This window comes from Lonchura striata, chromosome 5 (genome assembly GCF_050655825.1).
Source record: "Lonchura striata isolate lonStrDom1 chromosome 5, ASM5065582v1, whole genome shotgun sequence".
Lineage (NCBI taxonomy): Eukaryota > Metazoa > Chordata > Aves > Passeriformes > Estrildidae > Lonchura > Lonchura striata.
This window is the reverse complement of record NC_140707.1, coordinates 7,912,483-7,936,839: the sequence shown is the minus strand read 5'-3', so window position 1 is coordinate 7,936,839 and position 24,357 is coordinate 7,912,483. Positions and strand designations below refer to the sequence as shown.

At 45.7% G+C, this 24,357-nt stretch overlaps 1 protein-coding gene across 1 annotated transcript; it reads right to left on the bottom strand.

The window, feature by feature from the left end:
- Positions 1-3,841: 3,841 nt before the first annotated feature.
- LOC144246440 (uncharacterized) lies at positions 3,842-23,882 on the bottom strand. The gene is made up of 2 exons (XM_085581192.1): positions 23,769-23,882; positions 3,842-14,573 (listed from the first exon to the last, which is right to left on the bottom strand). Exon 2 carries the CDS (start codon positions 14,518-14,520, stop codon positions 13,639-13,641), a length of 882 nt encoding a protein of 293 aa, XP_085437318.1. The 5' UTR covers positions 14,521-14,573; positions 23,769-23,882; the 3' UTR covers positions 3,842-13,638.
- Between the last annotated feature and the right edge of the window lie 475 nt (positions 23,883-24,357).

Genomic DNA, 24,357 nt, shown 5'->3' with positions numbered 1-24,357 from the left:
CCTTGTACTGCCCAGGTGAATCCTTTGAAGGCCTTTTTAATAAATCCCCACTTTACTCCTGTAACACTGTCCAGCCTCTGCTCTAGGTGGCCTCTCAAGGCATCAAGGCCTGGCTGGCTGGGCCACCTGGGGGCCACCTGACAGGTCCAGCTGACCTTGGCATGTCCAGGGCTGCTGCTCATCTGCCCCTGGAGCACTGGGGCTCGGTGCTCTCCTTCCTTTGGAAAGAACTGTCCTTCTCTTCCAGGTGCCCATGGCCAAAATCTGGATTCCTCTTCTTAGTTTGCTTCTATGCAAAGATTGTTCCCAGATGAAATCTGCCAGGACACACAGGTCTGGCTGGCTTGGCCACCCAGGGCCACCTCTCATCTGCCTGTGAAACACTGGGACACTGTGCTTTTCTTTCGTATGGGAAAAAAGCACCTTTCACATCCAGGCACCCATGGCCAAAGTTGGGAATCTGCCTCCAGGATTCCCTATATCCAGGGATTTCTCCCAGGTGAAAGCTTCCAGGAGAGACAAGTCTGGCTGGCCTTGGTCTCCAAAGAGCTGATCCTTATCTGCCTTTGAAACACTGGGGCTTTGTGCTTTCCTTTCTGATGAACTCTTCTTCCTGCCCAGGTGCCCATGGCCAGAACTGAGATTCCACCTTCAAAATTCTGAATATCCAAGGATTTCCCCCAGATGAAAGGTGCCAGGAGAGACAGGTCTGGCTCTCTTGGCCTATGGTGACCACCTCTCATCTTCTTCCAAAACACCTGGGCTCCACGCTTTTCTTTCCTATGGGAAAAACCATCCATCTTGACCAGATGCCCATGGCCAAAGTTTGGAATCCTCCTCCAGAATTCCCTAGGTCCAAGGATTTCTCAGTGACAAAGCTGCCAGGACAAACAGGTCTGGCTGGCTCGGCCTCCCAGGAGCCTTCTCTCTCTGCTTCTGCCCCTGCAACACTGGGGCTCGGTGCTTTCCTTCCTATGGAAAAGAACTGTCCTTCTTAACAATGCAGAAATGGCCGAAATTTGGGTTCCACCTCCCAAATTCCCTATATGCAATGGTTGCTTTCAGACAAAAAAATACCACATCAGAGAGGTCTGGCTGCCCTTGGCCTCTGATGGTCACCTTTCATCTGCCCCTGAAACACCCATGTTCCATCCTTGCCTTCCTATGGAAAAGAACCGTCCTCCTCCATGCAGCCAGGTCTGAAACTGGCATTCCACCTCTAAAATTCCCTATATCCAAGGACAAAATCTGCCAGCACCATCTGATCTGGCTGCCCTTGGCCTCTGGTGGCTGTGGCTCATCTGCCCCTGCAGCACTGGGGTGGGTTGTTCCCTTCCTGTGGAGACCATGGTGGCACGGTGAAGACCTGGTGGAACCATGGAGTCCATTGGGACTTTGGGGCCATGGTGACACCACGGAGCTCCATGGAACCCAGAGACCACCATGACTCTGTGGGGCCTTGTGGAACCATGGAGATCATTCCGACCCTTCAGGGCCTGGTGTCACCAAGGGGGCATTGTGACACCTCAGGGCCTTCTGGAAACAAGGGACCATTGGGACACTGTGGGGCTCCATGGAATGAGGGGAACAGGGAACAGGTCTGGCTGGCTTGGCCTCCCAGGGGCCACCTGACAGGTCTGGTTGATCTTGGAATGTCAAGGGCTGCTTCTCATCTGCCCATGAACCACTGGGGCTCTGTGCTTTCCTTCCTATGGAAAAGAACTGTCCCTCTTTTCAGACATCCATGGACAAAATTGGTACTTCTCCTAAAAAATTTCCTGTATGCAAGGGTATCTGTCAGAAAAAAACCTGCCAGCTCTGGCTGGCCTTGGCCTCTGATGGTCGCATCTCAGTTGCCTCAGAAGCACTGGGGCTCTGTGCCTTCCTTCCTGCAGAAAAGAACTGACCCTCTTGTCCAGGGGCCATGGCAGGAGCTGGAATGTGGCCGCCAAAGTTCCATCTATCCTAGGATTGCTCCCAGACAAAAGCTGCCAGGACAGACAGTTCTGCCTGGCCTTGGCCTCTGGTGATATGAGCAGAATGTTTTCCTTTGCAAACACCTTGGACAGGGCCCAGAGATCTCCCGAGATGGGTTTTGCAGGCCTCAAGAACATAACCCATGTATGGAGGCTGATGTGCCTGGGCTCAGTTGTGAAGAGACTGAGGACAGATCAGGAGTGGCCTGGCAGGGCTTGAAGGGTGGATGTGGAAATGGTGGAGCTTTTCTCCATAGTGGGAATCAGGCAGGGAGAGAAATTATGCCACAAATGCAGCTGGGGAAGTCCAGACTGGACACAGGAGGAGAAAGGAATTTCCCTCCCAGGGCAGGGCTGTGGTGCAGCACGTCCCCAGCAGGAGCCTGGAGCAGCCCAAGGCTTTGTGTGGCCAGGCAGGGGCAGCAGGAGGCAGAGCTGCCAGCAAAGGAAGGGCCAGCGAGGTGGGGCAGCCGGGGGTGACGACAGCCTGCAGGGACAGAGGCGCAGGGCAGGAACACCGTGGGACAGCCTGGGCTGCAGAGGGCTCAGGGATGTGCAGCAGCTGCAAGGCCCTGACAGAGCCAACCTGTGCAGCCCTTTGGCCATGGCTGCTGGCCCTGGGCCTGAGGCCACCAGGGGACAAGTGACCCTTGCAGCCCTGGGGCCTCAGTGCCTCCTTGTCCCTGCTCAGCAGCCTGGCAGGGGCCGCCCCATGGTCCTGCCCTTGGCACTGCACATCCCCACATGCCAGTGCCCATCCCGGGATGGGCTTAATATTAAAGTGACAGCAGCACAAAGTTCCTTGGCAAGAGTCACTCTGCTCCTGACTTTTCACTTTAGGCACAGCAAGGAAACAAAGCAACAACAAAACCAAACAAAATCCAGGCAATCAAACCAGGAATGAACTGAGAACTGTGTGTGTGTGTATGTGTGTGACAAAAGGGCAGTGAGAGCAAGGATAAAAGGAATATGGCCGAAAAGCTTAACAGAGCTCCAACTTAACAGGACTTAACTTACATCTAAACCTTAAATGATAGTTTGATAGTCACAGTTTAGCAAAGAGAAGAGCTTAACAGTATTTAACCTAACTTATAACCTACAACTTAGCAATTTAACAGAGGAATAACATTTAACAGTATTTAACTCAGCCTATAACTGAAGAGAGCTTGGCAGAAGAATGGTTGTACAACAGGGGACATGATGCCGTAAAACTAATCCAAGTAGAGAGGGCTACATGACTGCTGCAAAGTTCGCATGACCTTGAAGAACAGATGGTGTGCAGAAAGCAGGATATTGAAACTGCTTGGTATGTAAAAATAGATAGAGAAGAACAAAGAAGTGCTAAGCTGTTCTAACTGCAAGGTCAGCTGGACAGGCAAGTATCAATCACAAAGATAGTTTTAAGATAATAGTACAAGTCACATAGCAACCAATCATGAGCTCGGCTTTTGCAATATGTATGAGCTAATTAACGAACATATATAAACTGTGTAATCTGTCACAATAAAGTGAGACTTGATGATCATGATAGCATGAGTCTTGTCTCCCGCGGCACCCTCCAACAACTGGCGCCCGAAAGCAGGGACCTTATCCGAGCCAGAGGCAAGAGAGGTGCTGCGTTGGGGTTCGGGTCCTGCAGCTGGAAGGACGGCGAGATATCGAAAAGAGGCCAAACGCTCTGCTCCGCGCCCTGAGTGACCGTAGAGGCAAGCTCAGCCGATACGTGCTGCCGAAGCCTGAAGGAGCCAGCAACGGTACTGACGTAATCATGGAAAGGCAAGCAGCATATGATTTGTTTAGTGCTTCTCTTAGAAAAAGGCAGATTAGAAGGATTGACTTATGTTATAAATTTACGCCACAACGGGTCATAATCCAATTTAGAATTTTATTGATTACAGCAAGTAGGATACGAGTAAAACAGCGCTGGGCGGTAAAGGGACTTCTGCTCTCTCTTTTGCCGCGCCGATTTGTCTAAACGGTCCTCTTTTATCCCATTTTCTTTCCATGAATTCCCGAGGGGTCTCCTTTGTTTAAGCTTGCAGTTTCCTTTTGTTTATGTAAGCAGTCAGTGAGTAATGGGGGTTATCTTTATCTTGTATCGTCAGTCCCCAGGTGTAAGTGTTTGGTTTCCTTATCTTGCAAATGTTGTGTCCGCAGGCTATTTGCGTATCCTTGTTTTCTAAACAATACCTTAGTCTGTAAGCCATCTGTATTTTCTCACACTTGGTTTCCTATCCTCAGTCTGTGATTTCTCACAAATCCATTTCCTAGCTTTATATATATATCTTAATAAACAATACCTCAGTCTGTGGTTTCCCACAATTACCCCCATTTTCTTGTTTTATCCCATTATTGTTTATTAGACGCTGCTTTCAATCTCGCTATTGCAAATAAACCTTCTTCCACAATCTAAACATTTATCATAGCACTCACAAGGTAATACTTCACAATTACAATAGGCGTAGCCCCCACGTGGCACAATACATTCACAACAATCTTCATCCTCATCAATAGATGCACTTTTATATTTTGCCCCCGACCTCGTAGTTAAAATAAGTAGTTTAGCTATGTCAAATCGTTTTTTAACATAGTGTAAAATACAGCGTAATATACAAGGCCCAAATATAAATCCCAGAATCAATATAATCAGTGGTCCTGCTAAGGCAGATAACAAAGTGGTTAACCAAGGTGAAACATTAAACCAATTTTCATACCATGACCTGCCCGCCTCACGATCTTTTTTACATTGATTTAACCTTTTCCAGAGTTCAGATATAGTATCCTGGACTACTCCTGTATGGTCAGCAAAAGAGCAACATTCTTCATTGAGAGCTATACATAATCCTCCTTCTTTTAGGAATAACAGATCTAATCCCCTTCTATTTTGCAATACTACTTCTGATAAAGACTTTACTGAAGTGGCTAAATTTTGGATAGATTGTCCTATTTTTGCTAAATCTTCATCTACAGCCATCTGTAAACTTTGTAGTTCCTGACTTTTTACTAAGGAGGCTATGCCTGTACCTGTTCCAACTCCACCCGCTATCAGCAGTGTAGCTAAGGTTACCACCGTAATTGGTTCTCGTTTTTGTATATTCAGGTCTCCTTCAAAGTGGCGTAACACCTCTTCAGAGGTGTGATAGATAAGACGAGGAACTATAATCACCTGTATACAAAACTGAGATTGATCAAACACTTTTAGGGATAGGCAAGGCGTTACTCCGGTGTCTGAACAAACCCATTTAGCTCCTGGTGCCAGGATAGCCCATTTGTCATTTCTCTTCTTGTGTCTCTCTATAGTTTTTGTAGTGATTATTGTTGTTTGGTTACACAGAGGCTGATAATCTTTGGGCACTGTACTGATACATTTTCCTTGACCTGTTACTAATTGAATAGTAATTCCTTGCGTATGGTTTTTTTGGTCATTCCATGGACATTCTCGTGGGTTTGAACCACTAGACCATTGAATCTTATCTGGTTTTCCAATTGCCTCAAAATATGGTGGTCTAACATTATAACATAACCAGCACTCCTTAGTTATATTTGGTTTGCTTTCATTAAGGGTACGATAAGAGGCTTGCATTAAATCCCATAAAGGGTCTTTGGATTTTGACGCTCCTGAATCCCTAACTGTCACCCTGTCATTAGTTATTCGATCTGTTACTGATAGGGAGTTGGGACGAGTGGTTGTAACACTTGCGGGGACAATCTTTTTTGTAGGGGAAGTGGGTAAATTCAATACTTTATTCGGCCCAACAGGGAGTGAATCATGTGGTATTTTAACTTTTCTTATGAGAAAGTGCCCTCCCAAGTCTTTAGGAATTCCTCCATAGACCCATATTCCCCATGTTCGTCCCACTAACCACTTGTCTTCTAGGGGATGTAATACTTGAAATTTGATGTAGGTACAGACTTCCTTGTCACAAGGAGCTACATAATTGTCACGCAGACCTGTAAGATCTACAACTGTTTGTTCAGGCACACATTCGTTAGGAGTCTAGGTTGCTTTTATATATTTATCAGGAGCCTTTACCGACCAGCCCAAGGCTATTGTTTCACATCCCCAATAACCACAATAATAATGTCCAGGATAATTACAGTAAGACGGTCCAGAGGCCGGGCATATATAAAATGGAGGTCCTTTTACACAATGTATTGGTACTAAATCACAAAGTTTTACTATGAATTCAGGTGGACCTGGTTTGCTAAAAGTGGCTATTGTTCTCGTTCCTTCCCAAGATATTAGTTCCCATTGAAATGGTTCATGAGGATTTCCCCCTTCTGCCTGGGTTATTATCAATATCAAGAGTAACGGTATACCAGGAAAAAGGGTGTCTGTCAATTTTGCCAATTTAAGTATATTTTTACCAATCCTGGGGAAGTTCGACCATTGCTGCCTCTGCGTCCCATTGTTCTGATTCTTTTCTCCACAGTTTGTTCCTCTTTTGCCTCACCCATCGACTCGGTTGCGTCGAGTCACGGGGGGTATCATCTTCTCAGCAGCAAGGGAATTCTTCAGGAGAACAGCTGTTTCGGGATTTCTGCCTGTTTATATAGGCTTCCCACTTTGCAGCTAGAACTAATGGGGCAAAGCAAGACACAGTTAGTACTTCCCCTCTACACTTTATAGCCAAGATTTCAACCACAAAGGGGGACTGGTTCGTTGGAAAGGTATCCACCTTCACAGTGTGTTCACCATTTATCTTGGCATACCTTATACCTAAAACAAGCAGACGGATAACAATTACAGTTTATATCATTACCACAAATTCGTATATTTAGAGTACATATATATTATTTACATCAGCATACCTTCTATATTCACTATGGTGTGGCTACATATGTCTAGCAATTTCCTTCTACACACTTTGTACGCTTCCATATATAATAGATAAAAAAAGAAGTAATTATAGCATATATAAACAGCAATACACACTTTATACCAAAAGGTAATGCAGCAAAAAAATAAAATAACGTCTTTATCATTATGTTATCTTTTCAGGGTTATCTTGGTGTCACCTGGGGTATTGATTACTTTTCAGTGAGGTCTCGTTACTGGGCCTTTAAGGCGGCTGGCATGAGTCCATCCACGCTCAGCAGTCCGGACGGCTGTTTCTGTTGTCAACAAAACAAGATAAGGTCCGTCCCAATTGGGCTTTAGGATTTCTTCTTTCCACACTTTAATCAATATCCAATCCCCAGGTTTAACGTTGTGTATTTTTAAGTCCAATGGGGGTCGTTGCACAATCAGTCCACATTCCCAAAGATGGTTACGATGTTTTGCTAATTATGAAACATATTCATTAATCACACGGTCTCTAATTAAAACATTTGTTTGTGGGCTTTCAATTCTGTAGGACATTCCATACACCATTTCAAATGCTGATATTCCTACATCTGCTTGGGGTCTGGTTCTGAGAATAGTGCCATGGGTAGGCATTTAATCCATGATAATTTGGTTTCTATAATTAATTTAGTCAAAATAGTTTTAATTTCTCCACTCATCCTTGCAACTTTTCCTGAACTTTGTGGATGCCATGGTGTATGGTATTCCCACTTTATACCCAAGTTTTCTGTCAGATCGTTAACAATTTTTGATACAAAATGTGTTCCTCTGTCTGAGTCGATTACCTCAGGTACTCCATATCAAGGTATAACGTGTTCAAGTAACACTTTAGTGACTTGGTTAGCGGTTGCCCTGGAGGTAGGAAAAGCCTCAACATAATGTGTTAAGTGATCCACCATTACTAATAAATATTTTTAACGCCCCACCCTAGGTAGTTCAGTAAAATCTACTTGTATATGTGAGAATGGTCGGTATGCGGGGGAACGTCCTCCAAGAGGTCTTTGTTTTATGTTGTTTTGATTAACCTTTTGACAGGTCTCGCAGGCTGCTGTAACTGTCTTTGCTATATTATATACGCCTATACAGGCAAACTGTTGATTAAAATTATCAACTAACGCCTGAGTTCCCCAGTGTGCTTTACTGTGTATTTTTGAAAATATTTCAAGTGCTATGCCCTTTGGCAAGACTTCTCTCCCGTCTGGCAATATGTATTTCCCATCCCATTCCTTAGCTCCTATTTGTTCTAGTTTTTCTTTTTCCGCAGACTAAAAACTCAAATTTTTACTAATAGGTACTTGTTGCATAGTCAAAATTATATTATAATTGCCTGCCACTCGTTTTGCCTCTATATCAGCTGCATTATTTCCCCCAACTTGGTAACTTGTACCTCGCTGGTGTCCTTTTATATGTACAACTGCTATTTTATTTGGCATTTTCAATGCCCCCAGAACTTGCCGAATTAATTCCGGGTGTATCAGTTCTTTTCCCTGGGAGTTAACAAATCCCCTTTCCTCCCATATTTTCCCAAAGGTGTGTACTACTCCGAACACATAACGTGAGTCTGTATATATAGTCCCATCCTTTCCCTTCAGTAACACTAATGCTTTCCACAATGCATATAGCTCACAGGCTTGAGCCGACCAACTGGCACTCAGGGAGCCGGATTCTTTTGTCTTAAATTCCCCTTTTTCCCATTTAACGATGGCATATCCAGACAATCGTTTACCTTCTACTATTCGTGATGACCCATCTATGAATAATACTTCTCCACATTGTAGTTTTTCTTCTTCTAAGTCTGACCTAATGCGTGTTTGTTGTTCAATTGTTTGAAACCAATCGTGTAATGGTTCATTACCTTCTCCTGAATATAAAAACTCAGCGGGGTTAACTGCTCCAGTAGTTTTTAAAGATAATTTAGAGGATTCTATAAGTATTCCCTCATACTTTAATATTCGGCTATCTGTAAGCCATTTTTCTGCTTTTTGTTGTAACACTCCCCTGATGTTATGAGGCACATATAAGACAACTTCTCCATTAAAAGTAATGCAGTTTGTTCCTCAAGCAATAGGGCAGCAGCAACAATGATCTGTAAACAACTCGACCAACCCCTGCTCACAGGGTCTAACAGCTTTGATAAGTATGCCACTGGTTTCTTTTGTCCGGCCCATTCCTGAGTTAATACTCCGAATGCCGTTCCTTCATGTATGTTAACAAATAAATGGAATGGCTGTTTTAAATCCGGGAGACTTAAAACTGGTGCTTGGCTTAGCTCCCTTTTAAGGCTGGCAAACTGCTCTTGATCCTGAAGAGTCCACTTGGGTATTTTGTCTTTAAGCAGTTGTTCATATAGGAATTTAACTTTAAAGCTGTAGTTCTCTATCCATTGTCTACAATACCCAAATAGCCCTAATGCCTGCCGAATTTGCCTCTTAGTGACAGGCATAGGTAATTCCAGAATTCCTTTAATACGCTCTGGATCTAGTATCTTCTGGCCGTTAAACAGATAATGTCCCAGATATTTTACTTTTTCCTCTACAAATTGTAACTTTTCCTGTGATACCCGTAGTCCCTTTTGTGCAAGAAAGTTTAGGAGTCGAATGGTTTCTTTTCTTACATTCTCCCTATTATTCCCCGCTATGAGCAGATCATCTACATGTTGTAACAGCACATTCCCCATTTGTACTTGATATTCTGTTAAGAGCTCTTCTAGGGCCTGTCCAAACAGATTAGGGGACTCAGTGAACCCTTGGGGGAGCACGGTCTATCTTAATTGCTGTCTCCAGCCCGTCTCTATGTCTTCCCATTCAAAGGCAAAATAATTAGGCATTCTTCTGCCAGTGGACAGACCCAAAAGGCATCCTTTAAATCAATCACACTATACCAGGAATTATGGGGTCCTAGTTTGCTTAGCAATGTGTATGGGTTTGCTACCACAGGGAACCGAGTAATAGTTCTTTTGTTTATTTCCCTTAGATCATGTACGAGCCGATATTTCCCATTTGGTTTCTTTACAGGCAAAATGGGGGTGTTAAAGGGTGACATACAGGGCTCTAAGATTCCTTGTGCCAATAATCGATCAATTTCTGGCTTCAATCCTCTTCGTCCTTCTAAGGATATGGGATATTGCCTTACCTTCACAGGTATGTGAGGTTCGGAAATTTGGATTTTAATCGGTGGCATTTCCAGTCTACTAATTGTGTCCGGAGAGTACCAGACATTGGGGTTAATTTGTTTTTGATCATCCACGGTCAAAGGATAAGCAGACCCTGCCAACTCTTGATTTTTCACTTTAATTTCTAATTGCAATTCAATAATTAAGTCTCGTCCTAACAGGTTAAATTCTGCTTCAGGGACGAGCAAGAGTTCACCCATTCCAAATTTATTTTCAGTTTCGAATACCACATTTTTGATTTTGCTTACTTTAAAGGGTTCCCCTTTTGCCCCAATTACTTGTACTTTTTCAGGGGAAACTTTACATCCCTCAGGTATCTGCTTAATAGTTGATTTTTCAGCCCCAGTGTCTACTAAAAAGGTGAACTCTTGTTTATGGGGACCTATTTTTACTTTTATCAAGGGCTCATGATGACTCCGGTCCCCTAAGATATAGAGCCCCTGACTCCCCTATTCTGTTTTCAATATTTCCTCATCTCTGATCCTTTCTCTGCAATTCTTCCTTATATGTCCCTTTTTTCCACAGTAAAAACAACACCTCTGTTCCTTTTCTATTTGTTTCATTCTAGCAGATCTGTGTTCACCAGTTCGCCCTTTGCGATCCTCTCTGACTGTTGCTACCATCATTCTTACTTGTCGCTTGCTGCTCTCTTCTTCCCATCTTACGTAGACTTTCTGAGCTTCCCTCAATAATTCATCTAACCCTCTATTCTGCCAGTTCTCTAACTTTTCAATCTTCTTCCTGATATCTTCCCATGATTTTGCCACAAACTGAGTTTTGAGGAGCATTTGCCCTAAAGGGTCGTTTGGATTTACCCCAGAGTACAGCTGAAGGGCTTTCCTTAGTCGTTCCAGCCACTCAGTAGGGCTTTCATCATTCTTTTGCATTTCATTAAATGCTTTATTGATATTCTGCCCACGGGGTACTGCTTCTCTAATCCCCTGAATTACTATAGTTCTCAGGTCCTGCATATGAGTTCTAAGCGCCGGATCCTGATTATTCCAATTAGGTCTTTGGAGTGGCCATTTAATATCTGCTTGAGGTCCCTGAGCATGTTGAGAATCCCAGTCTCATTCCTGCTCGTCTAATCATATCTCTTTCCTCGGTAATGAATAATTGACCAAGGATAGATTGCATCTCATCCCAAGTATAAAGGCTTGGTCCCAAAAATTGATCTAGTCTTTCTGCTACTCCGAGTGGGTCCTCAATTAAGCTTCCCATCTCGGTTCTTTTAAAATCTCGTAAGTCAGCCGAGTTTAAGGGGACGGAAATATATCCAATCACAGGTTGAGGTCCCCCCATGGGTATTTCTCTTAGGGGGTACATCTGAGCTTCCCCTCTTTGACTTCTAGTTACGTGTCTAGGAACGGGGGGAGACCCTTGTTCTGACTCTGGTGAGGGAGTGGGTGCTCTGGAGACCTCTGGAGGGGCTGCGGAAACAGGAGGAGGGATGTAAGGAGGGAGGGTTAGAAGGGTTTCGTCTAACTCTTCCTTCTTTTTCTTATGTTTAGTTTTTATTTCATTCAGCGGATAAAGTCCAGCTCCCGGTCTTTCTAGCCACACTTCCGCGTATTGTCTCCCCTCCGGGTTAAGGAGTTTTTTATTATTTACCCAGAGGTTTAACTGCTGCCTTACCCAATCTTTTTCTGACCCATAAACTGGTCAAAAGACATTTTTAGAAATCTTCTTCCCTCCCCATATCTTAGTACAATATTCTATCATTTTTTGCTTATCTTTCCCTAGGGTTCCAGGGAAATATCTCCAATTATCTAAGATATATGCCAGAGGGGTATCCTTTGGTACAGTGGGTACCCTTCCCATGGGAGTCGAAGGCTTGCTTCCCTTCGCCCCCATCTTCTGGAATATCTCCACACACACACGTACTCGCTCCTCTTGTTCCTGGCCCAGTCCCTCGCGGGAGATGGAAAACGCAGTACTTAAGAGTCCACACTTGCTTGGCTCAGTATATCGAACCTCTCATTCGTTATATTCCAGGAAACCCAATCCCGCCCGAACGGAAAACCCGTGAGAAATTTCACCGTGAACAGTTTCGCTCTGCGAATAATTTCACTACTTACGCGTCCTGCGTCTTCGTCCGGACTCTCGTGCACAGGATTTTTATGGGATTTTTTACCGGTCTCTCCTTTGCTCATTATCCTAGACTTTAGGTTCGTCGGTAAGGTTAGGGTAAGCTATTGGTCGCGGGACCACGAAATGTCGCGGGGCGCCTCCCCGGAGGACCAAAGCCCACCGTTCCTTATCCGAGTCACGACACCAGAAATTGTTATAAATTTACGCCACAATGGATCATAATCCAATTAGAATTTTATTAATTACAGCAAGTAGGATATGAGCAAAGACAGCGCTGGGCGGCGGGGGAGTTTCTGCTCCCTCTCTGCCGCGCCGATTCATTCAAACAGCCCTCATTTTTATCCCGTTCTTTCAATGAATTCCCGAGGGGTCTCCTTTGTTTAAGCTTGCAGTTTCCTTTTGTTTACGTAAGCAGTCGGTGAGTAATGGAGGTTATCGTTATCTTGTATCATCAGTCCCCAGGTGTGTTTGGTTTCCTTATCTTGCAAATGTTGTGTCCGCAGGCTATTTGCGTATCCTCGTTTCCTAATCAATACCTTAGTCTGTAAGCAGTCTGTATTTTCTCACCCTCCGTTTCCTATCCTCAGTCTGTGATTTCTCACAAATCCGTTTCCTAACTTATTTATATATATCTTAATAAACAATACCTCAGTCTGTGGTTTCCCACACTCTGATGTCCCTTCTGTCCCTTTCTCACCCCCTCATCCCCTCTGTCACACCCCTGCCACCCCCTGCGGCTTTTGGGGGTCACTTGAAGCTGTCCCCCGTCCCTCCCCGGCCCCCCAGGACCCTCCGGCTAGCTGTCCCCTCCAGGGGCCGGGGTTTTGTCGTGGTCCCGCTGCCCTGGGCTTACCAGGCAGCGGCTGGGTTAGCACGGTCCAAGCGGCAGCGTGCCTCGGTCGCCGCTAGGGATGGAGATAAAGAGACGAAGAGAGGTCAGTGGTATACAGTCCAGAGAGATTGTATTGCCTGAACGGTTGCAGGGACCAAAGACCCCGGGCTACTGCCCAGATACAGTTTTATATAGCAAAATTAAGAGATAAGGTCTAAACAATGGAGACAGTGTCCAGCTTAGGCGCATCAGAATCAACCCAGGGGTCAGGTCAAATGGGAACTGCTCAGGGGTGGGGAGAAGGGGGTTCACAGAGAAATGCTGAAGCAAAACTTTCCAAAAACAATGGGGCATACAAAAATGTATATTTTCCTCAGTTTCCCATTCCCAAGACCTTTCTAAAACCCTTCCTCCACACTACCACGCCAGCATAATAGCAACACCCCCCACTGTCCCCTCTTCTTGCCCAGGGAGACTTAAACTGTCTGTGTTTCCCACAGTTTCTGCTCAGTCAGGCCTCAGATATCGGGCCCCTTTATCAGCTCCATTGCTTTACTCTCTGTTTTATTCCCTATATGGGGGCACCAGGGCTCTGCCCAATGGGGTTCACTGGGGATCATCCAGCCCTGATCCTCCCATGAGGTAAGGAGCTGCAGCAGCACACCGAGCTCTTCCCTCACTCCAAGCTCTTCCCTCACGCGGGGCACTCACAGGGCTTCCTTTAGTGGTGCCTCCTTTGGTGCTGGGTCAAGTGAAAGCTCTGTGAGAAGCTCTTCCCACACTTCCCACACTCGTAGGGCCTCTCCCCAGTGTGGATGCGCCGGTGCCTGATGCGGCTGGAGTTGTGTTTGAAGCCCTTCCCACAGTTGGGGCAGCGGAAGGGCCTCTCCTCTGTGTGAATCCGTTCATGTAGAAGGACACTGGAGCTGGTCCGAAACCTCTTCCCACACTGGGGACACTCGTAGGGCCTCTCCCCAGTGTGGAAGCGTTGGTGTATTCTCAGGGCAGAGCTCCACCCAAAGCTCTTCCCACATTCCAAGCACTCATAGGGCCGTTCCCCAGTGTGGATCACCTGGTGCTTGATCAGACTAGACCTGTGTCTGAAGCCCTTCCCACACTTCCCACACTCGTAGGGCCTCTCCCCGGTGTGGATGCTCCGGTGCACAATGAGGCTGCAGTTGCGGTTGAAGCCCATCCCGCAGTTGGGGCAGCGGTAGGGCCTCTCCTCTGTGTGAATCCGCTCATGTTTGAGGACATCAGAGCTGGTCCGAAACCTCTTCCCACATTTCCCACACTCGAAGGGCCGTTCCCCAGTGTGGATCCTCTGGTGCCGGATCAGGTAGGAGCTCCGGCTGAAACCCTTCCCACATTCCAAGCACTCATAGGGCCGTTCCCCAGTGTGGATCCTCTGGTGATAGATCAGGGTGGAGCTCTGGCTGAAACCCTTCCCACATTCCAAGCACTTGTGGGGCTTCTCCCTGCCATGAGGCTTCTCCACCAGCTCCGAGCTCTGGCTGGATCTCCGCCCGCCTTCCTGGCTCAGGGGGCTCTTTCCTCCCTGCAGCTCCCTGGGCTGGGTTTGCAGCTCCTCCTCCTGCAGCATCTCCGGGACTTTTCCTCCTCCTCCATCCAGCCACGCCCTGGCAATGACAAATCCTGGTTTGAGGGAAAAACAAGAGAAGAGCTCCTTGGACTGGAGGTTCCTCCTTGCCCAAGTTCATCTCAGGAAGTCATTGGGAATCCTGTGTCTGTAAGAACCTCCAAAACACCAAGATTCAGCCCAAAAATCCCACAAACTTCAAGACACAAATCAAAAACTCCCCGAACATCACCACTCAGCAAAAACCTCCTTCAAAAGATAAAGATTCAGCTGCCACATAAAACCAAAGCACCAACATTTAACCCAAGAAAGCTCAGAAACACCAAGATTCACCCCATGAAAATCGTGGATCCCGCTCCACAGTTACCTGCTGCATGTGGGGGGAGCACCACTCCTGGGGCTGGGGGGAGGCTGCAGACACAGGGAGGGGTGGAACCTTCTGCTGCTTCCTCTTTCTGCTCCTCCTCCTCCTCCTCTTGTGTCTCTACTCTTCCTCACACTCCTCTTCCTCCGGCTATTCCTCCTTCTCTGGCACAATCCCACCCTCTCCTGCCACTTGCATCCTTTGACCATTCTGTTCCTCAAGCCTGCTTCTCCTTCCCTTCTCCTCCTGCCCCCAGGCCCAGCACCCACTGCCGGCTCCCTCTTCCCCCCAGCCCCACAGCATCCCAGCGCAGGGGCAGGGATGGAGCTGGGGCAGGTCGGGCTGGGGCAGCGCTGGGCTCTCGGCCGCTCCCGCCCGCACTCGGTCCCCACTGCAGCCGCTCCCGCCAGGACAGCGCGGGGGGGCCCGGCCTTGGCGCTGCCCCACTCCCACCTCCCCAAATTCCCCTCGCGGGGCCATGGGGCCGAGGGGGGGCGCAGGTGGGTCCAGGTGGGGAATGCTGAGATAACTTTAAGAGTGGGTCCCCAAGAAGAAGAATTGGAATTTGTGGTAGACACAGGGGCAAAAAGAACCTTTATGTTAAATATTCCAAAAGGTTATAGTGTAAGCAAAGATACCGTAATAGTAACAGGAGCAAAAGGAGAGAGTTTCACAGTACCCGTTATTAAAAATGTGGTAATAGAGGGAGAAACTAAATTTTGGATGAGGGATGTTTTCTTGGTCCCAGGGGCAGGTAGCAATTTATTGGGACAAGATTTACAGGTGAAATTAGGAATAGGGGTTGTTCCAGAAGATGGGAAGATGACAGCTAGACTTTTAAAACTAGGCCAGGAGGATGGAAGAAGAATTAACAAGGAAGTTTGGGCTGGGGAGGGAAATAGGGGAAGATTAAATATTGACCCCATAAAGATTACAACTGAGGAAAAAAAAATTGTCCCATACATGTACGGCAGTATCCTGTACCTTTAGAAGGACGGGAATGTTTAAAGCCAGTAATAGAAGGACTAATAAAGGATGGGACATTAGAACCTTGTATGTCTCCCCATAATACCCCAATACTCCCAGTAAAGAAGCCTGACGGGAGCTATAGACTGGTACAAGACTTAAGGGAGGTTAACAAAGGAACTCAGACCCGCTATCCAGTGGTACCAAATCCTTATACTCTTTTCAGTAAAGTTCCTCCCCAGCATCAGTGGTTTAGTGTAGTGGACCTTAAAGATGCCTTTTGGGCTTGCCCATTAGCCCAGGAGAGCAAGTTATCTTTGATTTTGAATGGAAGGACCCACTAACTGGAGAAAACAGCAATTAAGATGGACAAAACTACCACAGGGGCTTACAGAATCCCCAAACTTATTTGGACAAGCTTTAGAAACAATACTACAAACTTTCCCCACTCCCCCTGAAATACAAATTATCCAATATGTGGATAATCTTTTACTTTCTGGGGAAGCTGAAGCTGAAGTTAGAGAGGCTACTATAAAGCTTTTGAATTTTCTTGGGGAAAAAGGATTAAGGGTATCAAAAGGGAAGCTGCAATTTGTAGAATCAGAGGTAAAATATCTTGGACACTTGCTTAGTAAGGGTAGTTGGAAGCTCAACCCAGACTGAAACACAGGGATTCTATCCCTTCCCCCTCCCTCTTCAAAGGGGGAAATCAGAAAGATACTCAGATTATTGGGATATTATAGATTGTCGATTGAAGGATATACACAGACAGTAAAATTTTTGAATAAAAAAAAATGACAGAGGGAGATGATATAAAATGGATCAAAAAGGAAAATGAAAAATTAAGAAAAAAGAAGTTAAAACTAGCCCCAATATAAACTTTAAGCTTACCTTCACTAGCAAAACCCTTTCATTTATATGTAAATGAAAAAAAGGGGGTAGCTCATAGGGTTTTGTTTCAAGAGTGGGGAGGAGTAAAGAGACCCGTGGCTTATTTATCAAAGATGTGGGATCCAGTAAATCAAGGCTGGCCAGTGTGTATTCAAGCTATAGCAGCTACTGCAATCCTAGTAGAGGAAAGTCATAAACTGACTTCTAGAGGTAAATTAATTGTGTGCACACCTCATGCAGTACTAAATTTCTTCCAATTTGCATTGTGATTTTTATCTTGAAATACATAACTTACTGTACTCTAGGATTGAAAAACTAGTTTACAGCTGTGACATAGCAAAACCTGCTATTAATTTGAGTCAATGCAGGCTGTTCAATCAAGTGTTCTCAGTGTGTAAAGTTAAACTAAAGGTAACACCAACCGCTTGGTAGATCAATGAGAAACAATTTTCCTTCCAACCAGTCCTTTTTCATGTACCCAAATGTGTTTTGCTTTCTTAGTTTTTTTGTTTTGCTTGTTTGCTGGTTTTTCTGGAAGTGCTAACTACTTGCAGTGTATCTAGAAGAGCAAATAAAATTGTGCATACAAAACACTTGTAAAAAAATAGGGCTCATTTTTTCCCACAATGGGAGGTTGCTACATATAGAAAAGGGAAACTACAAAGCTAGATGAAGAAAAAGTTTCAGTATCTTCTAATGTAAACAATTTGTTACTTCCAGCATCACAGTGGGTGTGTGACACACACATATGAAAAAGATGGTGAGGGAGATCTCTGTTTACTACAGTTTCCTATTTCTTGAATGAGTTAGAGAGCTATGAAGCAATTGTGATTCCTTGTGTGGATTACCCAGGCCTGCAGGGAGGGCTTGGCCATGGTTCCCTCTGTGCTGCAGGCAGCCCTGCAGCGTGGCAGCAGTGGCTTGCCTCTGGTGAGTTTGCAGGCAGGGTGCTCCAGCACTGCAGTGCTCAGGGGCAGTTTCCTATTTTGACACCAAAGCTTAAATTCAAGAGTGCCTCTTCCCATCCAGTTATTGTTTGTACTGTAAGAACCTCTTCAGAGAGTGTCTCCTGGCAGTCAAAAAGAGAGTATTGCAGAGATAAATTCCTTACTTGCTGTCTCCCCCACTGTATCCACATTTTGTCTATTCCCTCTTCAAATTATAGATTTGTAAAACTCATGCTCTGTGTCCTCAGATGCCCTTCCCAAATCAAACCTTGGCTTCTTTGCAAATTATATTGCACTAACAAGCATTGCCTTAAATTTTTTATTGCAGGCAAGATCACTTCAGAAGTAAGTTTTTGTTTACCTTGTTCCTACAACCCTTTCAAGCTTGTGAATGGAAAATTGTGACAGCAAAATAAGTCTTTAGTTTTAGCACTGTCAGCTGTGGGTAGCTGGTAGCCCTTGGTGGAGGGTGCCGTGAATTAAAGGCCTGCAGAACACACATAACAAAACTAATTAAATTTGTAAGGAAGTTGAAAAAGGAGGGAGAGGTGATTGGCAGACTCACCTCTCCAGGATGTAGGACTAATGTTAGAAAGTGGACTGATATTGGAATGTGGATGTTGAAGTGTGAAAAGAGAAAAAGAGGGCGAAACAGAGAGAAAGGGAGAAGAGAGAAGAAGAGAGAAAAAGAGAAAGAGAGAGAAAGGGAAAGAGAGAGAAAGAGAAAGAGCGAAATACACCCCAAAGTCCCCATACCATAGCTATTTGTAAGTTCTCCCCCATTCCTGCTAGACAGAGTGACAACAAGGGGAGGGGAGTGAGGAAGTACAGTCAAAGGCAAAGCTGTGAAAAAGAGGGAGAGCTGGACCACCAATAGAGATAAGATCAAAGCAGAGATAGCTGACTCTCACAATGTGCTTTATTTTTTTAAACAAGACTTCTTTTTTTTCCTTCTGATTTTTGTTGTTAAGGAAAGGAGGCTTTTGTTCTGAAGAATGGGTCTGTAAGACTAAAACAGTTGGATGTTGCCTAAAAAGCAAAAAACCAAGAGATGTGATACATCTTGTGTTAAATTTGGGCTAGTCTTTTTTTATTTAACTAATTATAGCTCACAAGAAGAAGAATTGGCCTCTGCAGCAATTAGCACAGCTGGATACAAGAAGAAGAAGCAGCCACAGAAAAAGTTTTTAGTTAAACCCAGAAAGTTTTGAAGAAAACTAATGGTGAAAGTTAATGCAGTATTGTTTTTCTTTTAACACTGTGTTATAAAGAAGTCTTTTCCAGGTACTACTAAAGCAGCAATCCCAACCATGGAAAAGAGGGTGAATTCATGCCAGCAAAATAAAAGAATTTGTGAAGAACCGTGAGGAATGGACTATCACATCTAAACCGGGTGATACCAAATTGACTTTCAACCAGGACTGGGTGGTAATGGTTTGGGAAGACCCAAACGATCCAAGGCAGGTACAAAGAATAACACCTAACTGAGAAATAAGGCAAAGCTTGCATCACTGGTTCTAAGCCCTGCCTGAATAAGCCCTGAGACGCCTCCGACACCTCCTTGGCAGAGGAACACTGCCACTTCAAACAGGAGGGTCGGGAGTGTTTGAGTCAAAGAGTTCTTATAGTCTGGCCTTAGCCTGTGGCTTGTACAGGCAAGAAGGGAAATTGCCATTAATACTATGCTGTATACTTTATTTGATTCATCCCCATATTGGACATGGCAGCTGGGTTATAAGTGAATGTTTAAATTATGAGAATAATTGGCATTGTAGCTCACAAAATCTATGTTCTCGTGGCAAGAAGTATTGAGTACTGAATCAATCCCCTATACAGAAAGACCTCAAAAACTGAAGTAATAAATTGCTTTTGTAGATGGGGATTATCAATGCCTGTGGACTGAGAGATACCTGAGGAATGGTGGAAAACCACAGTTAAAAGGTGTCAAAAACAATTTGCCTGGAAATGAGTAAAAAAGGAGTGACAAGGGAAACAGAGGGCAAGCCTGGATTGAGCACTGAACTCACCAGCGAGAAGATCACACGTACCTGCTGTGGGCAGCAGCCCCACAGGCAGGGGAGGTGGGGGTATAAGCCAAGCCAGACCTCTGTCATTCCTGTTTCTGTCTCTCATTTGTTGTCTTCTCCCTTCTGAGATAGCAGCAAGATCGTGTCACAAATGCTACAGAAAGTATCACATGGAAAGAAACCAAAGTTCCTTTTTGGTACACACACCCATGTCAACAGGCACTGTTATAACCCATCCAAATTAAGTACCTGCAGGAAAAAGGGGGAAAATTATCACATTACAAAGAACTTAGGAAAAAGTAGTAATACTTGGGGCATGGAATGTCCAAAAGGAGAGAGATGGATTTGTTTTACATTTGATCTTAGAAATATAGTCCAAGATTCGGTAAAGAGACAGTTAGTAAAAAAAAAAGGGAAAACAAGCACAGCAGTCTAGCTCTGTGTTAACCCCAAATTATATCCTGAGTCATATTAAATGACTCCAAGCAGTTATAGAGAAGATAATAAACAAAGCTGCTCAGGCATTGGAATTAATATGGAGTCTGCAAAGCCAAACATCACCTGTAGTGCATTAAAATAGGTTGGCTTTACGCTATTTATTGGCTAAAGAATGGGGTGTACAGATTGTTGAAAATAGATGGCAATGAGGATGCCATCCTGGAAAAAACAAAGGATATCAGAAAAAAATTATGACCCAGGTATCAGTCCAAAAATGGGAAAATAACGTTAAAAACTAGCAGGTGGGGTAATGTATTGAGAATGGGATGGTGGAAGAAATTAGGATTCTTCCTTTTATGTGTTACAAGTGTTTTGATATTTCTTCTTTGTTTAATCCCATGTTTTATTTGATTACCAACAGAGTCCAAAGAATGCAGGAGGACAGGAAATATTCTTTATAAATCATTTGGCTTGCGCAGTAAGAGGTGGGATTGTGAAAAATGCATATTTATGATTGGCTTTTCACAAATGTTACAATGAATATTATATGTGTAATGTTAGAAAGTTATGCTGTATTAATTCCCTTACATATTGTGTTAAGTGTAGTTTTAGGTTACAACATTATGTTAAAATAGAGACAATGTATGTGGGGGGAGGTTTCTTTTTAGGAATGAGATGCTCCCTTCGAAGAACACCTAAATCTTCCAAAGGAGAGGAATTTATGGCTTCTGATCAGGAGAAGCTAATTTCTTCAGGCCTTGCTCAGACTTGAAGATGCCAGGGGATTAAAGGGAACAGTTGACATACAACAGAGTTTCTTGTTTAGAACAGAATGTATGCATAACCATGAAGAATGTATGAATATGCAACAAGTGTCTTTGTTTAAGGGTGATTCCTTTGTTCACAAGTCATGCTTTTCTTGACTTAGGGTCCGAGAGCATCTGGACATCCGTAATTCTTTGCTCTTTTTGTCTTGTAATTGTCCTAACTCTAATTGTATTATTATTTTTATAACCATTTTATTATTATTAAACTTTTAAAATTTTAAAAACCAAGTGATTAGAGTTTTTCAAAATTTTCAAAACTAGATGAGATTTAAAGGTGACCCTTTAACTCATGAACAATAAATAGATGATTTGAAGGAAAAAAAAAAAGCAGTAGATTGTGGGGGGTGCACAACTGAGGCTGCTGAAGGCTGCTGTGGAAGAGAAGCTGCATTCCAGGCACCCAGGAGGAGCTTCAGAAATGCAAATTAAAACTGCTGGGGCAAACTGGGGACAATGTACCTGGCTCTTCTTGCCTGGGGCAGGAATTGGCTGATTCCCTCTGCCCCTCACCCCAAGCTCTGCCTGCTTGCACAGATGGAATCTGCACAGCTGAAGGCAGAGCCCATGGTGAGGATCTCTGACTCTGCAACAGAAAGGGCTGAAGCTGCAAAGGGAAACAGCAAATGGAGAATGTTGGGAAAACTTCACTAAAATAAGGGGGGGATCATCCCTCTGCCCACTCCAACATCTGCTGTCACTGTCTGTGCTGTACAGGGTGTATCAGAGCACTGGGAGTTTTGCTAGAACAAGTTCAGGGAAATCAGTTGGAATTCAAGTATATGATGAAGGACTAAGAAAAAAAATGGTCAATTGATGCAGCCCCAGCTTGAGGGAGCGCCCAAACATGGGGAAAAGATGAACGGCCACCAGAACAAATCCTACAACACCATGGACCAGCCCCTGGGAACCAAAATGATTTTGTGAAAAATGCATGTTATATGGCTCTGTGCAGATAGTTACTACATGTATTATGTTATAATGATAACTTGTGCTGTATGAACATTTTAATAGTATGGTAAACGTAGCTTTGTAGATAAAATGAAGCTTTAGTAGTTAAAAGAGAAAACATGCATGTGTGTGTGGGGGGGGGGGGTTTAAGGAATGAGAACACCTAAATTCGCTCAAGGAACACCTAAATTCTCCAGAGAAGAGCAATTTATGGATTTCTTACTAGAAGAAGTTAATTACTTCAGGCCATGCTCAGACTGGAGCATGCCGTGGGGATTAAAAAAAACAGCTGACATACAACAGACAGAGTTACTTGTTTTAAATAAAATGTATGCATAACCATGAAGGATATAAGAATATGCAACAGTGTATTTTTTTAGGGGTGATTCCTTTATTCACAAGGTATGGTTGTTGTGGCTTAAGTGCCCAAGAGAGCATCCGGACATCTGCAAGTCTTTGCTTTTTAATGTCTTGCAATTGTCCTAACTCTAAATTTTTATTAGTCTAATTGTATTCCTACTTTTATAACCATTTTACTAGTATTAAACTTCTAACATTTTAAAAACCAAGTGATTGGCGTTTCTCACAAATTCATATCAGGAGACAGAGAACCCATTTATCATTTCAATGGCATCATTACATTACAAGCTGTCCTCAGAATAAGAACCAACCAGACAGCTCCAGCTCCTGACCTTCCTGCCGACCAAGCCACTGAAACGAGGAACACAACATTTCACCAGAGAATGGGATCAGATTATCTCTTAGCAGAAAAAGCAGGAGTTTGTGGAAAACTAAATGGCTCAAACTGCTGTTGGCAAAGAGATGACGAGAAAACTGCTAAAAAAGATAAGAAAGGAAATAGGAGAGCAGTTTATGTATTGGTCCAAACATGGAAAGGATGGGAATGGGACACGGTTTCCTGGCTCCCCAGCACAGCAGGGGTTAAAGGAATGCTGCTTCTCCTCTTCTGTGCTGCAGCAACTCTCATCTTTTTACCATGCTCCACACCTTGGCAGTGCAGCTCATCCAGCAGCTGAGCCAGGGCATGCAGGTGGCAGCCAGGCCTCCTGATCCACAAACGGCTACAAAAGGACAGGGAATGAGGACACCGAGAATAATCCCAAAACCAAAGAGGACCCGGGAAGAATAAAACAGAGTCAAGGAGTGAATCTGCCTGGACATAGGGCCGGGCACTTGTAGATAAGGGGAGAAACCATCAGTTCCAATAAATGTTACAAATTGACCCAGAGAGCTGCTCAAAGTCCCGCTACATTCCTGAACTTCGAGGAGAAGAACAAAGACTTAACAGAGCCATGAATATCGGCTGTTCTACAAAAGGAGGGTGCACATTAACGAGGACAGGCTCCAGGCGCATCGGGAAGTCGGAACCTTCCAAGGAACTCAGCCGGTGGGCAAAGGCAGAGGGAGATGCGGCCGGGAAAATGAGGATAAAAAGGAGGCTGCGGACTACAGCCACGGCAGAGAGCGCACGGCAAATGCCCCACGGCCTCTGCCCCTGCTCGGCAATAAAGTCACTTTGACAGGACTCCTCGCTCTCCGCCGGACACACGAACCTCCGGCGACGGGAATTTCCCCGCCCGCTCCCGGCCGCGGGGCAGCCCCTCTGTCCTACCCACAGCAGCCGGGCCGAGCCAGCGCTGCTCCGGCAGCGGCTCCTGCCCGGCCCCGGCGGGAAGGAGACCGCGGGCAGCCGCTCCCGCAGCGCCCTCAGCCCGGGGCCGGCACGGGCCGGACACGGCACCGGCGAGCCGCCGGAGCCCCCTGCCGCCCCCTCCGCCCGCAGCCGGCCCCGAGCCCCCGCAGAGCCCAGCGCGGCTCCCACCTGCGCCGGGGCCGCCTCCGAGCTCCGCCGCCGCCGCCTCACCGCGCTCCGGCCGCTGCCGCCGCTGCCGGGCCCGCGCAGCCGCTCGGCCAATGGCGGCGCTGCGCGGCCACGGCCGCCCTCAGCCCGCCGCCGGGGCCGCGCCGCGCCCCGCTCCCACCAATCAGCGCGCCGCGACCGCGACTGACGGCACCGGCGGCCAATGGCAGCGAGCTCGGGGCGGGCTCTGCGCACGGCCCCGCCTCGCCCCGCGCTCTCGGCGCCCCCGGGCTGCGTGAGGGGAAAGCCGGAGATGAGGAACAGCCCCGGCACGGGCCCGGGCCGAGCCGGGATTGAGCTGCCCACACAAACAAACTTCTCCGCGCCTCCCGCCACGGCTTTCCCGGCCCTGCGCCTCCCGTGCCTCCGCCTCTGCGGGAAGCCCAGGAGCCTCACTTCTCCTGCGCCTCGTTAGCGCATCAGTGCTTCGCTTTGATTTCCCCCGAAAAGGGAAACCTGCCCCAAGCCCTGTGGGTGGGTGGGGCAGGGGAGAGATTTCTGGCAGAAAACTCCAAAGACTCGGAGCAGGAGAAGGAGAAGTCAGTGCAGA